The following is a 16,172-nucleotide window of genomic DNA, read 5'->3' on the forward strand; positions in this document are numbered from 1 at the left end:
GTGATACTGGTGACCTGTCCAGTGTGTACCCCACCTCACCCAATATCAGCTGATTCCAGTCCCCCAGTGACCCTCTAAGGATAAGCAGTATAGTTAATGGATGGATGAACTTATTTGAATGATCTGAACTTTTGGTTAGATGTCACTGGTTGTTAGAGATATTCCTCAAATAGCAGCTTTTTGCTGATTGGCAGCAGTTGTAAAGGACTGCAGAACATACCATACACCTAGTTTGTTTCAAGCATACTGAACCCCTTAGTGGATCAAGCTTCAAATACTTTGGATCCTCCACAGATTTTTCCATTAAAATTTTGTAATCCTCAACCTAAAATACTCAAATGATGTCACTTAGGTAATTTACAACTCTTCCAGAGGCTAAAACAGCACTATATGGTTCAAGTGTTTTCAGGTCTGAGAAGTACTCCCTGTTAAGTGGTGCTTATTCTGCACATTATTCATATTAGTACTCTGGAAAAAAAAAGCTTAATCACATATTGTAGATAACAAAAAAGTCATGATTCTGCAGCAGGCGGTTTAATCTGTTCCTCCCTTAACTGTGGAGGATTTTTTGCTTTTATCAGTTCACTGGAAGCTTCCATGATGTCACAGAGGAAAAATCTCTCTGTTCTCTGTCATGCAGGGGTTTGGGGATTTTTTTTGTTTTATGCTTTCGTAAGGCATTTACTGTAAAGGTTCAGAGGAAAATTCCAAGGAGAGATATACTTATATGTGTTGCAAATATGATATATGATATATGATATATTTGCAACACCATTTATTATTTTATTAAAATCTCTCTGTCTTTCTTAGTTTCTTTTTACTCCTTCACCTTCTTTGCTTCTCCCAGCCATCTTTCAAATTCAGGAATTGTTTTTACTGTTTCCTGAAATAGCTGCTCTGTGCTGGTGAAAGGTCGAACAAGTTTTCCTTTTTTCTTCAAGATTTGAAAAGGTTTGGTTGGGTTAGATTTGATTTGGTTAGATATTGGTGATCTCAGTGTTACCATACAGATTAAATCAAAGTTAGAATAATGAGAAGTCTCTCATGTTTTCTTATCTATCCGGCCAGGAAAAAGATTCCAACAGCATTTGTATTTCACCATAGCAACAGTATATCCCATAAACCCAAAACACAGCTTCTGCACTGTTCAGCAAAAGATGAAACTGCACACACGTGCATGAACTCATTCACATCACACACACATTGTGTACAGTTACCACAAGAGCTGGTTTATCATTAGATCAGGTTGCTCTGTTCCACTCTGTAAATCAGGAACCATTAACACATCTTCATTTCTTTGTACTAGGAAAATAAAATCATACTGAGATCTAGTGAGTGTATAATTTGTGACAATGAACAACTTAATGTGTGTGCAACTGTTATACAGCAGATGATAAAGTTTTCCTCCTTTTTACTGATGTTAGCAGATTAGAAAAGTACCATAAACAATGTGAAATATTTGATTTGGAAATGCTGGAATGCAGCATTTTGGCCCCGTTCTGTGGTTTGACAAATCAAATCTGACAGTAAATAATAAGCACAGTAGATGTAGATTCCCCTCTGGGACTCACAAGGGTCATTTTGAGAACGTCAAACACAGTGAGATGCATAGGTTGTCTGAAATATCATCATCTAAGCAACATTATGTAACTATTTTACCTTAAAGATGGTACATTGACTTCTAGTAGGGATAATGGAGCCTCTGTCATCCACACCCTGAACCTCATGTTTTCTGTAAATGAGGTGTTACCTTCAAGGGCCACGCTGCTTCCAGTACCTGTAACTGCTCGGACTCACAGCGCTGTAGTGTTATAACAAGAACTCAGTTACCCATAGATCCCTCGTAGTTCTCGGACTCTGTACTGAGGAAGCTGTTGACCTTCTTCACAGCTGACATCTGGACTTCCAAGTCTGCCAGGTTCCTCACCACCCAGTTCAGGTAGTTGGTGACCTATACAGAGACATACAGAGAGACTGGGTCATGTTTATAATATGAAGGTAATATTCTAACGGTGCCCTGAGTGTCTGGAGTGACTGGACTAAAACACCAACCCCCTAAAAAAAAAAAAAAGAAAGAAAAAAAAAAGAAAAAGGGCAGGTTAATATTTGACTATTTAGCAGTGAATCAATGGAGAGGTACAATGAGCGCGATATAATGTACTGAGATGTAGAAAAGGTGGACACAGGCGAAGGAATAATCAAGGTTAATGTGCAGAAAACTTACAGCAAAGCGGACAGGTACTTATGTAGGCAGGCTGACTGAAAAGTGATTGAAAAAAAAAAAACATTAGACCAGAAAACCTTAAAAAGAGAAAACTCACAGTGAGGGCGTAGGTGAGTCCGAGACCCACCAGGCCCACAGAAGGAAGATCATAACGTAAACTCCATATGGAGGCTCCTGCTGCTGTCAGCACTATCACTGCTCCGAGGTAGTCCTGCACAAAGATGAAGAAGACAAGAAGACATTTTACCCAAAGAACATAATGATTCAAAACAAAGAGCACAGATCCACAAATAAACCAAAGTGTAATGGGCAAAAAACAACTCACGATGATATCTGTGAGAGCTTTAGTGACCAGACCTAGGAGAGGATTTTGATAAAATAATTTCTCACCGTTCGGACCTCCAGCCAGCGGTTGGCAGCAGACAGAAACAGGTAGGCTGTGTTATTGGTGTCTGTCAGCTCCAGCATACGCTGCCTGAAACGAGCCTCGTGTCTGAAACAAACATTTATACACATGTGTACATTAGATACACAACACATCCCTCCACTCTTCTATGAATCTCTTCACAAAACACTAAGTTGTTGTTGTCCTTGTAGTTATAAGTACTGGAAGAATAAAAGTACAAACAGGAAAGTAAAAAAAATTAAGTCTACAGAAGAAAAATTGACAAATTTTCAAATAAAAAGAATAAAATAGAGTTCAGTCGTAAATCGCTGCCATCTAAACCAGACTTGGTTTGGAGGGAGACCAGTGGATAATGATAATGGGAACTATCCCATGATTGCCAAGAATCTGTCTTAACACCAGATTCACTGTTTCTGTGTGCTTGTGTGTGTGTGTGTGTGTGTGTGTGTGTGTGTTAGACATGAGCTTGCGTATGTGAGTCCCAGTGCTTGTATATTTGTGTGTGTGTGTGTGTGTGTGTGTGAGGAAGAGGAAGTCCTCAGGGAAGAGAGGAGAAAAAAAGCGTGAGAGCTGTTTAATGTTGGATTATACGGACGATGGGAAAGAGGGTGAGGACAGAAATACAAGAAGATACGACAACATGAGCTGGAACTAAGGCTTCTGTCACGACAGTCAGAAGTTAAACCACAACACTGATATTACTGCTACTGGTTCTGAAACAGCTACTAGTACAACCACTAGTACTACTGCATTGTGAAAGTACTAATGACAAAAATAGTTGGCAAAAAATATACTGATGCATGAAAAAAGGCCAGTAGGTAAAGGCCTCAAGTTTCTCATTATATTGACTTACAAGATCTTTTTTTCACATTGACAGAAATCAGCTTCCAAAGATAAGAGTAATGATAAAAGACTGCACCAATAAGAACAACAAGTAAAAGTAGTAGTTTCAATAAAACCCTGACGGCACTCGTCCCTGGTTGTACCTGAAAGCTCTTATGGTGGTAAGACCTTCTGCCGTCTCAGAGAAGTGGCATAGCAGAGGAAGCTGTGTGGAGTCATCAAGGTCCTGGAGATCCCTGAGAGAGAGAGAGAGAGAGAGAGAGAGAGAGAGAGAGAGAGAGAGAGAGAGAGAGAGAGAGAGAGAGAGGGAGAGAGAGTGAGAGAGAGTGTGTATACACAACAAAATGTGACTTACTAATTGCAAAAGGCTTACTGTTCTTGTGGTAATATTGTTTGTTTAAATACAAAAACTACAGTGTGGACTCACTTGGAGGCCACCCGGAAGTATTTCTGGATGAAGTAGAAGGCAATCGCCAGAGGAACCAGTGCAATCAGAAAAATGGGAGTGATGGAGGATATGACCCCGATGGCCGACAAACAGAGCAACGTGGATCTTGTCAAAGATTCCAGTGTAGGAGGAATATGCTGCGAGAGAGAGACGATACGGAAACAGTGCATCATGTGTGGTTTCTTCCTTTAGTTTACAGATGACAGCATCTAAACACAAATGTTTACAAAAGTGTTTTATTATTAGACAATAATGTGGGTTATCCAAAGGATCTCCATAGCTTCTCACAGTTCTCTAGTCCTCAGTCTATCATGTAAATGATCTTTTATTCGTCCATTTACCTGATCAATGATGTTGGTATCAGCTGAGAATCTATTGAGGATTTGCCCCAAAGGAGTGATGTCAAAGAACCTGAGGAGAGAAGTAGCACATGCATCAAAAAACACCGAAAGATATACATATATAATATTCTAATGTTTTTTTTCCATCCTCAGACATCTGAATAAAGGTTATGTAACAAACTTTCTGAGCTTCCCCTTCACCCAAATAAAAGAAAAACAAGACTAGGTCAAAACCTAGTACATAGCTGTACTGTGTATGATCAAAACATAACTCGAAAAGTCACTAAATGTCACTTTTATGTAATACGTTAATAAGCATATTTATGACGTCATTATGTTGTATTTGCATTCTGCCTGGTGTCAGTCAGCTTCAGCCCTTTATCTGTTTGCTTCTCTCCTCCTCTTTCTGCTCATATATACAGCATTTTAATACAGCTGAATTCCCAATAAAACTGTTCTCATCGACACATTTTTTGTTTCTGTTCTCACACAATAGAACAAGTATGAAATAGTGACTGAAACACGACCAATTAAGAATACACGTGAATAAGCTCTCACTTTCAAACCATTTTCCAGCTGCTGCTCTGCTAAAACCCTGATTATTTAACTGTAGCCTCATCTGATAGAAACATAAGTTAATGATAACAGCTATACTGTGCTATATTCACAAATTGTATTGTAAATGATCACTCAGTCATGTGTCTAAAAACATGAGTCACACAGCAGATCAATACTGAACTTGTAACTACTTTTGCATTTCAAGGCTGATTTTTTTAAGGTTGTGTGTGTGTTTGTGTACCTGATGGGAGCATGGATGATCTTGTTGAGCAGATTGTGGTGCAGGTTGGTGGCTGCAGAAAGACCCAGAAACTCCACTGTGAGAGAGGTGATGAGGCACAGAGTGATTCCAGCTGCACACAGGATAATAAACACTGGCAGATAGTAGGAGTCATGCTGTGGGTAACACACACACACACACACACACACACACACACACACACACACACACACACACACACACACACACACACACACACACACACACACACACACACACAGAGAGAGGGAGAGGGAGAGAGAATGTAAAAACAAGAGCAACATTTCAGAAATGCAGAGCTACTGTATATTATATATATTTAATGTCTTGAACACATTTGTATTTCCTCTTTATTGTTTGTATTACCTCTCATTTCATTTGTGCTTTTCAAGGATTCAAAGAGGTCATTGTCCTGTGCATTAAAATGCCACAAGTGCATTTTCACATGATGAAAAACTTGCAGGTCTTTCATGTTACTATGTTCAGATTTAATTTAATTTTCTCTGTTTATATTTGATCATAATGCTCAATATTTAAACTTATTCATGATATATCTCACTGTAGCATAATGAATTTATCATTTATGTCACATTTTCTATATGATTTATATTCTGTGTTTCTTCGCTGCTCTTTTTGTTCTGTATCCAATTTCGCAAAAGAGTTGATGATGTTTCTCTTTAATGCCTGAACAGGTGAAATAACAGGATTGTAAATAATTTAGTTTATGGCATCTTTTTAATTCCATATTATACAGGATATTACACATCATGCAACCTTGTACTATTTTGTACTATTATATACTCCCTTGGATGTACGATGTATATAGTACGACTGTCTGTCTTATTCCACTTTATTTATCTTGTAATTTACTTATTTACTTTTTACCATTTAATCATCAACATGTGTTATAAAAACTCATAATATTGTACCTCAGTTTCCGGAGTACCGGGGGTCGGGAATGTGGTGTTGATACTGTCACCCAGGCTGGTTTCATTGGATGTCACTCCACTTGACGCACTTTGATTGGTTTTGGAGGACGTCCACAGGGCCAACCAGTAGTCAATGGCAACGATGACAGAATGTTTGAGGAGCTTAGAGGACACCATGAGGAAGACCATGAAGAAACCGCCAGAGGACAGGTAACACCAGCACATCTGAGATGAAGAACAGTTGTTATTTAGACAAAACAAGTAAACTTAAGACATAAGTTTGGCCTTATACTTTGTTACTGATGTTTTTTTTTGGGTAGGGTAAAGAACCAAAGAACCAGCTTTTCAGGTTTGGGTAAAGTAATACTGGTCTTCATGATGGCTAATGATGATGCTAATGACACTTTAAAGCAACCAAATAAATTATTTCCAGAACAACTCTGCCAGCAGGAAACGTCAAGGTGTGCCAAACAGATGTGTGCAGCTGCACAGACAGATCACCTTCCATGGGATTTTTGATCGTCTGTTGGTGGTCATGGACAAGTTGTCATCTTCCTCCTCCTCCTCTTCTTCCTCTGATGATATGAAAAGCAGTGATTCAAGCAAACAACACTGTTAACACTCCCTGATTCAACTTTTCATCAACTACTTAAAACGTAGGTTGATCACATAAAACAGCAAGGAAACACAGATGACAGAAGACAACAACCTTAAAAAGAAAATCTGTTACCTTCATCTTCATCATCTATCTGGTTCTTGGTCTCTCTGGAGTAGAAAGCTCTCCTCAGTGTTTTCCTCTCTAGTGTTGTTTGACTGTCCTGCTGTATGTCCTAGAAACAGAGAACAGAGAAACGTTTGGTTAATGTCACTAGATTGGTCGTCTGCAGTCACCAGATTTGGAGGAGATGCATGTTCCGTTACCTTCTCCAGCTCCTGGTCTTGTCTGTTCATCAGGGTTTTCCAATGATCGTACAGCTCAACATCATGAGTCTGAATGTCTTTCAAGGTTCCCTCCCTCAGGATGGAGCCGTCCTTCATTGCTATGATCTGGACAAATAGATTAAAATAATGTCAGTTCATAGTCTATTATATATGTAAGAAAGGTGGAGTGACACGTAAAAAGACTAAACCTAGAATGTTTGGTGTGAATCAGTCTTTTGGAGGTTGATTTCAGAAGTTTCTATCAATATTTTGATGCTTTATTTGCTGCGAAAACTTGTTACCACTGAAAGTGAAATTACACTGACTACAGTGATAAAGAAGCAAACTACAACTAGGCATGGCATAGGGCTGCATAAAAAGATATACTGTCTTTTCCTCAAAGACTTATAACGAGGTAGCACAGTAAAGTGTGGTAGGCCTACGGTATTTACATCACTTTGGGTACAGTCAGAGGTTCTTACCCAGTCTGCATGTATAAGATACTGCAGTTTATGGGTGACCAGGACCACAGTCCGTTTATCATCCTGTAGGAACTTGAGGATCCCTTCTTGCATCAGGTGATCACTGAGGTGGATGTCCAACGCTGAGAATGGATCGTCCTGACAGATATGAGAGGGAAAGAGAGAGGGAGGAGGATGGAGAGAAAAAAAGAACATAGGCAAGTTTCTCAAGGCAAGGAGAGCAGGTGTGTAAGTTATTCTGGTTTTCTGAGTCTACAACATTGTACATGTCAGTGTTTTTCATTGTGTGCTGCAGAAACTCAATGAGTAGCTGAGCCCTGTCTAATATAATGACATAGTATATTTGTAACATAAACATTTTTAGACTCAGCTTGGATAGAAACTTACAACTGAAACAGATAAATGTATGATGGAAAAAAACTGTTACTTATATTAGTTGGAAGGAAGGATAAGGAATTCACATCATTTTATGAGGTGTAGTCCTGACAGCGAAATTGGACATTTGCTCAACTTTTTTTTTTTTTTTTTTAGGAAAGAACACACAAGAACTCTAGGACAGGATGAAAACCCTTGAGGAGACAAACTCAGCCAAATACAAGCTCAAAGTCCAATATTTCTTCAGATTTTCATAGGAAGTCAGATACTATCATCACTTCAAACTTTCAGTCCTTAGAAGTCTATCAGGAAAACTTCATTATGGAACTTTCTGGTTTATATTCACTGGATAGTGTACACATGGTGCTGGAACTGTTTGTTGATATGAATTTTACCTTATTTGTTATTAATTTTGTCAAAAGAAAAGATCACGTGCCAAAGTCCAAGTGGACATTTTGAGCCAAATTTGAAGAAATTTCCTCTATGTGCTCCTGAGATACCTCATTCCTCATTCACAAGAATAGGATGGAAGGACAACCCAAAAAACATTATACTTCCAGGTATAACTGTCACCAGGAGGACTAAAGAAATGGTGAATAAACATTTTAAGATCATGGAAAATCTCTAAATAATATGTGGACATTTGCAAGTAGAGCTATCAAGTGCATCATGTATATTTCGTAAAAATATCTCCATGTCTCTGCACTACACATTCTACAGCACTGGGATAATTTGATTGCTGCTAAATGTTTATATTCATGTTATTCAATTATGTGGACTTATTCATAAACATTAAGCAAATGATGATTTCCTCTTCCAAATGTTATAGATCCGTTTTGTTCCATTAACGTCTGTCTGAGTGAGTGCTTTAGTGTAGTTCCTATAGTGTGTTAATGGAGATTTGATGTATTTCATGATGACAGTGTATGAGATTACATATGGAAAACACAGGCAGCTGAACTTTCACAGTGAAATTATGTTAATTAAAGAAAACATTCCCTCCTTATCAAACATCACAGCTTTACAAATGACACTTTTTACCACTCGAGACATTACAAAGTGTGATGAGAGTATAAAAGAATGCCAATGATAGCTTTTAATGACACATACGCTTGATAACCAATTAAAACAGGAAATTATGCAACTACTCAGAAAGAAAAACACATGACAGCACAGCAGAGAGAGAACTGAGTAAGACATTGAACCTCCTCATCCCAACGGCCAATGTGTACTATATGTTGTATCATACAGCACTGCCTGATACAATCAATCATAAAGAAATGTAGGGTGAAGATATGTCTGCAACTAACACAGTAATGAGAGGGTGATAGAAATCATCAATCTTATGATTACTGAAGAGGCCTGAAATTAAAAAAAGACAGAATGTGAATTATTGTACATACAGTATAGAGAAAGAAGCTTATCTCACCAAGAAGACGATGTTGGTGTTCTGGTAGAGAGCTCGGGCCACACAGATTCTCTGTCTCTGACCTCCACTCAGGTTAATGCCCTGAACCACCGCAATTCACAGTGAGAACCAGAAAAATATCAGTACAGTATAGATCACATATGCTCCTTCTTTGCAGAATATAAATATTTGATCAATAAATTAAATGAACCATGTGCATACTCTCTCTCCAATCTCAGTTTGGTCTCCAAAAGGCAACAGGTCAATGTCTGGCTGCAGAGAGCAGGCATCAATCACTGCTTTGTACCTTAGAAACACAAAATAACCACCATTATCACAGACAAACCTCAGCTCACAAAAAAATCTCAGTGTCTTCCTGTGAAAAGCATCTTGTCGTTTACATGCTTATTGTGAGTACAGGGGCACTTGGAAACTGGCCGTTTGTGGTTTTTACCTCTGTTTACTGAAGGGGCTGCCAAAGGTGATGTTGTCCTCCACTGTAGCGTTGAGCAGCCAGGACTTCTGGGCAGCGTAGGCTACAGAGTATCTGTTCTTGCTGGATGCATCATGGGAAACAGAGGCAAACAGACACCAAGTAAGAATTTAAAGTCCTGTATTCATAAAGCTAAAGAGCAGGAGTACTGATCTACTGATCTACCATCACTGGGTCAGTTTCATGACCATTACAGTTGATTCCTGACCCTGATAATTACTCTGTCTTCAGTGTAGCTCATTTAATAATTATGCTTTGATAAATTTGCATTATCACTTTTTTTAGATACAGGTGAATGGCTATTTCTGAATAAGATTTTACAGTTAATTAAATGTAAAGGTTTGTATTTTAAAGACCAAAAACTTTCTACCACCACATATACGTTGTTAAACTGGTGGTTATATTATTAACAGTTTTTATGTGCCGTATGTAATCTTCACATGAATTGAAAGGCAAAATATTATTTGTTAATTAATTAATTAACCTCTAACATAGCACCTATTTTGGTAATGATATACACACTTCAGAAATGAGATATGGTAATGAGAATTAGCATAATATCTGATCAGTACTCCTGTTCCAATCAGCTTTATGAATGCGGCACCCAAACGTTGAAAAAAAAAAAAAAAAATATGAGGAGGAAGAGGGAGGTTTATGTTTTGAAAGCTGTCAAACTCACCACCACAACATGAAAACTATTCTGTGAGATATGTCAGATATGAGAGATAAACATGGGTCATGGATCGGGTTAATGATGAGCTGCAAATCATCAACAATGGCGACTGCAATAACACCAACTATAACAACAGCTACAGCAACACAAACACAAATAAAAACATCAACAAAGACAACGACAACTGTGGCACTCTGCTGGGAGTCTGATCTGAGAGCAACCCGGCTGAGATTTATAGCTTCATCCCTCAAAAACAAATAGTTTAAGACCATTTGGTGGTGACAGTTTGGAGGATGTATGTCTCTAACAGTATTTTACTATGTAAAACTTTTACATACTGTAGTTGTGTGCTATTTTGCATTCTGTTAGAGCATACAATACTAGCATGATAGCATTTACATTTAAATCTGATTTTCTGTTGGTCTTCTTAGTTATTAAAAGACACTTTTTTTAACTTAATTTCTCTACTTACTTATTAAACTTTTGTATTGTTACTCAACTGTATTGTTACAAATATCCCATAGTCAAACATAAAGGATACATGTAGAAATTGCTAAAAAGACATTCTGAGCATATATGTAGTATTACATAAAAAAATACCAGCATATTTAATTTGTGTGCCTATTTTACCCTCCAGACCAAAATTGTTAAAGCTGTCAAGTATGAAACCTCTTAAAGACACAAACCGATAACTTATAAATCTGTATAAACCTGCAACTGTGACCATGCACAAAAATACTTAGTGAGCATACATTAAAAAAAAAAAAAAAAAAAAAACTATATTAGCTGAATATATTTGTTTGCTTGAGTTAGGGCAATGACTCCCAGCATTAAAAGCACAAACCACTCCAGGATCACGTCACAAAACCAATAGTCACCACAACGGGAGAAGAGCAACAAGATGAGAGGAAGACAGTACACTCTGAAGGCTGATGCAGTTGTTTCTGAACACATACAACATGATGCTGCTTCAGCAGAAAGACTTATTTAAACTCAGGGGGACTAAGACAGGAAGATCTTTGACTCTGCAGGTTAGAAAACTGTCTTGTTAACATGACAGTGGAACTATACCAATAACTGCAGAACAGAGTGGCAAAAAGTGTTAAAAAGATCCATAGATAAACATTGATACACAAATTAACAAACTAAAGTTGTTTTTATTGTTTATTAGTTTATGTCCTTCTTGTTTTGAAATGTATATTAACTGTTGTTATAATTGCCTGCTCTTTTCTTTATATATAATTATTATATTATTATTATAATACCATACAATAATTAACAATATCATAAAATTATAATATGATACGACACTATATTTTACAATACCGTAGAATGCTTTGTAATACAATATAACACAATATGATACAATACCTTAAACTATGATACGACACATTACAATGACACAATACGATACTTATATCAATATAATGCCATACGATACGATACGATACGGTGTCATTTATCGTCCCCATTGAGACCTGGGAAACTCACTGCATTTAACAGATGTCATTCTATGTTTTGCATAAAAACATCGCAATCTACATTAATACTGTAAAAATATATCAAAACAGAAACAATTAAATGACTAAAACAGGTATAAATCATATGTATGTGTTCATGAACAACAAGGCCTTGAGTGAAGTGTAAAATATTACTTTCTTCTGAGGGAGGCGGAGTAAAAATGAAAAAAAAAAGGAGTTAAAAAAAGATGAGAGCAAAAGGAGGAAAAGCGAATGAAAGGTCAAAAGGGTCACTTCAGATCTGAAACAGGAAGCAGGAGGCGGGAAGAGGAATGTCTACCTCCTGATGTCTTCATCAGACTCCTCTCTCTCTGACCAACTGTCAAAATTACGTCAGTGTGTTAGAGTGAGTCTACTGCAATCAGCTGTGTGTATATTTGTGTTTCTTGAGTGGAAATATGGTATTTAATAAAAGACAAGAAGAGAGAGAGACAGAGAGAGCTACGAGCAACAACAAGCTTCTTTTCTGTTGAAGGAGACACAAGAAACATGGAAACAGAAAATAGGGGAGAAAAAAAAGACAAAGGAAAAAAAAGTTGAAGAGACAAAATGTTGTCATGCCAGACCCCTGACAATGAAGACATGATGTTAGCCTGCCAACTGTTAATCAAATTAACCTTCCCACCCAGAAAAGAAGAGCCATGTAAGTGATGCAGTCATTGCCTGTCTGCAATAATTAGGTTTTGTGGCTTCTTCGACAATGAGGTCTCACATCTTGTGAGCATGAGGGTGTGTGTGGAGTAGGATTACGTACAATCAGTAGGTCTTTAAGTGGTCCAATGCAAGTAACAACATTTTGAGCACAGCTGACCTGTAGATTCAAGCTATGTTCTCTAGGTTCTTAGGTTGAAAGGGGACACAATTTGCTTATACACATATAATGTATACATAAATATCAAAATAAAATAGGCTAACAAGTACCCTGTTTTTTCCCCCAAAGGCCATAAAATAACATACCCCCCAAAAACTGGTTACCCAATACAGGCATGACCCCAGCCTTCTCTGAAACGTAACTCTTTGAAGCTAACCAAACTATTTCTCTTTTTTTCTTGTGAAAAAAGAAAAAGTCAAACTAATAACAACTCATGTCTACAGTGACCTTATATACTGGTGGAACTGAAGTAAGTTTAAAGTAAAGGTAAAGAAATGGTACAAATATAAGTTATTTTCTATCTATGTATACTGCACTTTTATATTATTCCAACAGAATTAGCTTAAAACCATATATCAAATAAAACAAAGCTGCTTTTGTATCTTTGGGTTGCTTTTATTACCTACTATCCTTCCACAATGTTTGCCCAAAGCGTTGGTATGGATAATATTCAATTAGAGAATGATATATTCAATATATGACATACTGTGTGTGTTTATATTGTCATCACTTACTGGCGACATTGACCATTTGGTCAATGTGTCAGAACCTCTGGGTGTATCCCTGAGTATTGGTCTTTTGTTGACTGTTAAGATTACATATGCTATATTATTAAGACTATTTGCTTTCTCATCTCTCTCTGACCTTATTTCTGCATTTCACTATCAGAAGTTTATAAACAACTCTAAATAAAATACGTTAGTTAAGTTGCTAAAACACAAATGTGAATGTGTACATGATTATTTTTTAGGGAGAAGACACCAGAGAGAAAGTACCTTATGTTCCAATCGGGGGCCATCTCACAATCAGGCAGCCTGATATGGTAAGAAGGCAGGAGGTAAAGAAACAGAAACCAGACACACGCGCACACACACACACCCACATACACATTCATGTATACATGCAGTCACGTGAACAGAGGTGCACATATACACACACACACACACACACAGCAAAGGTTAGTGTGCAGCCTTGGTGGCTGCAGATTCTCTTATGATGTTGATCTGCATTTTTAGTCTACAATCTAAAAGTTTTTTTTTTTTTTTAGAATTGAATATACAGAAATGTTGGAGTTCCTATAAGGTAAAAATGCAATTGAAGCTGGACGTACAGACAGAGAGCAAAATTTCCTAGCCCAGAGGTTTCTAAAATGCTAAAAAGTAATCTGATAAAGTCAAAATGGCAGCTTACACCCCAAAACACATTACCACATACACAAATGAACCTCAGAATATTTAGTTCAGTTTTCAAGCATGGTCTAAAAAAAATTAAAATAAAGTTACACACTCTGTAAACAAGCTAGCTAACATTATCACTGACAAAATATGAGATTAGGAGGTAGGACCTATATTAGCATTAAATCCAATGCATCTCGAGTGTCCATGTGTATCAAGCCATTGTTTGTCCTTATTAGATCCCTGAAATGTCCTAAAAATTGTGAAGCTAGCATCTAAGAATTTCTAGTATTATTTTCTAACAGCAGTAATCCTAAAACACTGACAATTTCTTGTTTAGGCTATATCACTCTATCGGTATGGATGCATCCCATATTGATCACAGATCCAGGGTTAGTGAGTGACCTACAAGTTTTGACGTCTCGTGTGTTATATGCCCCTTAAGCCCCTCGCAAAAGCAGGACATTGTCGAGATTACTCACTTGTGTTACTCATAGAATCAGGGTTATGCAGGTAACTAAAGGATTTCTTATTATCATCAAAAATAGCAGTAGAAGTTGTGAAAGTTGTAAAAACTAGAAGAAGTCTTACCAACATGTATTTAACCAAATCACATTTGACAAAAAGGTGGTCAAGAAGAGAGGCATCTAAAATGGTTACACTTGTACCTTAAATATTAGTGAAGGAAGAAGAAAAGAGGAGCTTCTATTGACTTCTAATGGCAATAGTCTGAAGCTACTGAGGCTGAATACATTCCTATTAATGCAATTAAATCAAAGCAAAGTGGCAGTAGCAGTTCTTTTAGATGCCTCATTATTATCCATCAAAATAAAATCACCTTCAGGGTAAGTCACTGTGAGAGTATTATCCTATCTGCTCATAACTGTTAAGTCAATATTCTCCAGGGTATTGATTCAATGACTAACAAACTGTGTGAGCCTGAAGGTAATCTGACAGTAAATTTGTCTGTTGCAATAGAAACAGACAAACAAATAATGAGGACACTGAGGTGGTGATTTCATAATAAAAGCCTCTTAAGTATAATTCAATATCGCCATATCTGAGTGAGAACGTATTCATTTAAAATGTCACGCAGTATGACTGAATCAAATGAGAACCTTTTCAAGGGAAGTTAATTGATTCAATAACCCAAACATTTAATTTCATTATAACCATCAGAGCTGAAAATGAAATCACACTGAAAACCGTTTCTGGAGACTTGCTGCTAATGGATAGATAATTTGTCCTTGTCAGTGTTTCTCAAACCCTGAGTCTTTCATTCTGTGCATAAACAAGATGAAATTAATTTATATCTAAGTGAACATCTACAATAACATCTACGTTATTTCTAAGCTCTGTCCTTCATCTACCGAACTTCAGAGTATAAAGGATTTACTGTAGTTGATCAGGTGTGTGATGTAGTTAATTAAGTGTATCCATGTAAACACAAAAACAAAGAATAAACAAAAGATTTTTGTCATTATGTTGTTTCAATCACCATTTTCTATTTTACTTATAATTGGATATGTTGTATTTCTTGGTTAAAAAATTATGTTAAAAAAACAAAAATAATATCTCAGTTTGCAGGGATCTATAAAAACCTTGAGAGTAACATTTGAAAGCAAGAAAAAGAACAGAATTGACAGTGGTGAAAAGAAAACAGAAATCACTCATAACAGAGTAATGAAAATTTTGATTAACATTAAAACAACTACAGATAGCAAGTATCAATTCTAAAATATACTTTTTTTAAGTTTAGGTTGCTACTGCAAATAACAAATGTCTAAAAAAAAAAAAAAAAAAAAAAAAAAAGGCTTAGAAATTTAAATGGATGTAGGTCACCAAAACTTTACAGATACACTTACCATGTATATCAATGACCAGCCATTCCCATGAGGTAATCTCGTGAGGTAAAATTCAAAATCACTTCATAGAATAAAAATGTGCTGTGTTTGTACAGTGCTGCTGGAATATCTTACTTGCTCCAGTAGACTCTTCCATCGATGGTCTGCATCTCGCCGAGCATGGCCAGCAGCAGGGAAGATTTCCCACAACCCACCTGGCCCACAATCATTGTCAGCTGACCTGAAAGGATTGAAAAGGTTAGTGAGTTTAATTTTTAGGTAATTTTTGTTAAATTTAATTTTTTAGGGAAATTGTTAATTTTTAATTTCTTGTCGATTGTAATTATATCATCATTTGTAAATACTTCTACATATGCTTTCATGTAGAAGTCAATTTGACTA

General features: G+C 36.8%; 1 protein-coding gene across 1 annotated transcript in view; it reads right to left on the reverse strand.

The window, feature by feature from the left end:
- The window catches only part of abcc9 (ATP-binding cassette, sub-family C (CFTR/MRP), member 9), a 50,712-nt gene that overhangs the window by 10,200 nt on the left and 24,340 nt on the right, over positions 1-16,172 (reverse strand). The window contains exons 20-37 of the mRNA XM_018694896.2: positions 15,906-16,011; positions 13,528-13,566; positions 12,161-12,199; positions 9,649-9,750; positions 9,417-9,501; positions 9,216-9,296; positions 7,412-7,549; positions 6,930-7,055; positions 6,739-6,838; positions 6,510-6,583; positions 6,009-6,233; positions 5,062-5,216; positions 4,263-4,332; positions 3,901-4,058; positions 3,617-3,709; positions 2,615-2,717; positions 2,322-2,435; positions 1,831-1,951 (exon numbers count right to left, since the gene is read on the reverse strand). Of these exons, the coding sequence (XP_018550412.1) occupies positions 1,831-1,951; positions 2,322-2,435; positions 2,615-2,717; positions 3,617-3,709; positions 3,901-4,058; positions 4,263-4,332; positions 5,062-5,216; positions 6,009-6,233; positions 6,510-6,583; positions 6,739-6,838; positions 6,930-7,055; positions 7,412-7,549; positions 9,216-9,296; positions 9,417-9,501; positions 9,649-9,750; positions 12,161-12,199; positions 13,528-13,566; positions 15,906-16,011 (1,929 nt within the window). The remainder of the gene's footprint in view (positions 1-1,830; positions 1,952-2,321; positions 2,436-2,614; positions 2,718-3,616; positions 3,710-3,900; positions 4,059-4,262; positions 4,333-5,061; positions 5,217-6,008; positions 6,234-6,509; positions 6,584-6,738; positions 6,839-6,929; positions 7,056-7,411; positions 7,550-9,215; positions 9,297-9,416; positions 9,502-9,648; positions 9,751-12,160; positions 12,200-13,527; positions 13,567-15,905; positions 16,012-16,172) is intronic.

The sequence above is a fragment of the Lates calcarifer genome, linkage group LG18 (genome assembly GCF_001640805.2).
Source record: "Lates calcarifer isolate ASB-BC8 linkage group LG18, TLL_Latcal_v3, whole genome shotgun sequence".
In the NCBI taxonomy this organism is placed as follows: domain Eukaryota; kingdom Metazoa; phylum Chordata; class Actinopteri; family Centropomidae; genus Lates; species Lates calcarifer.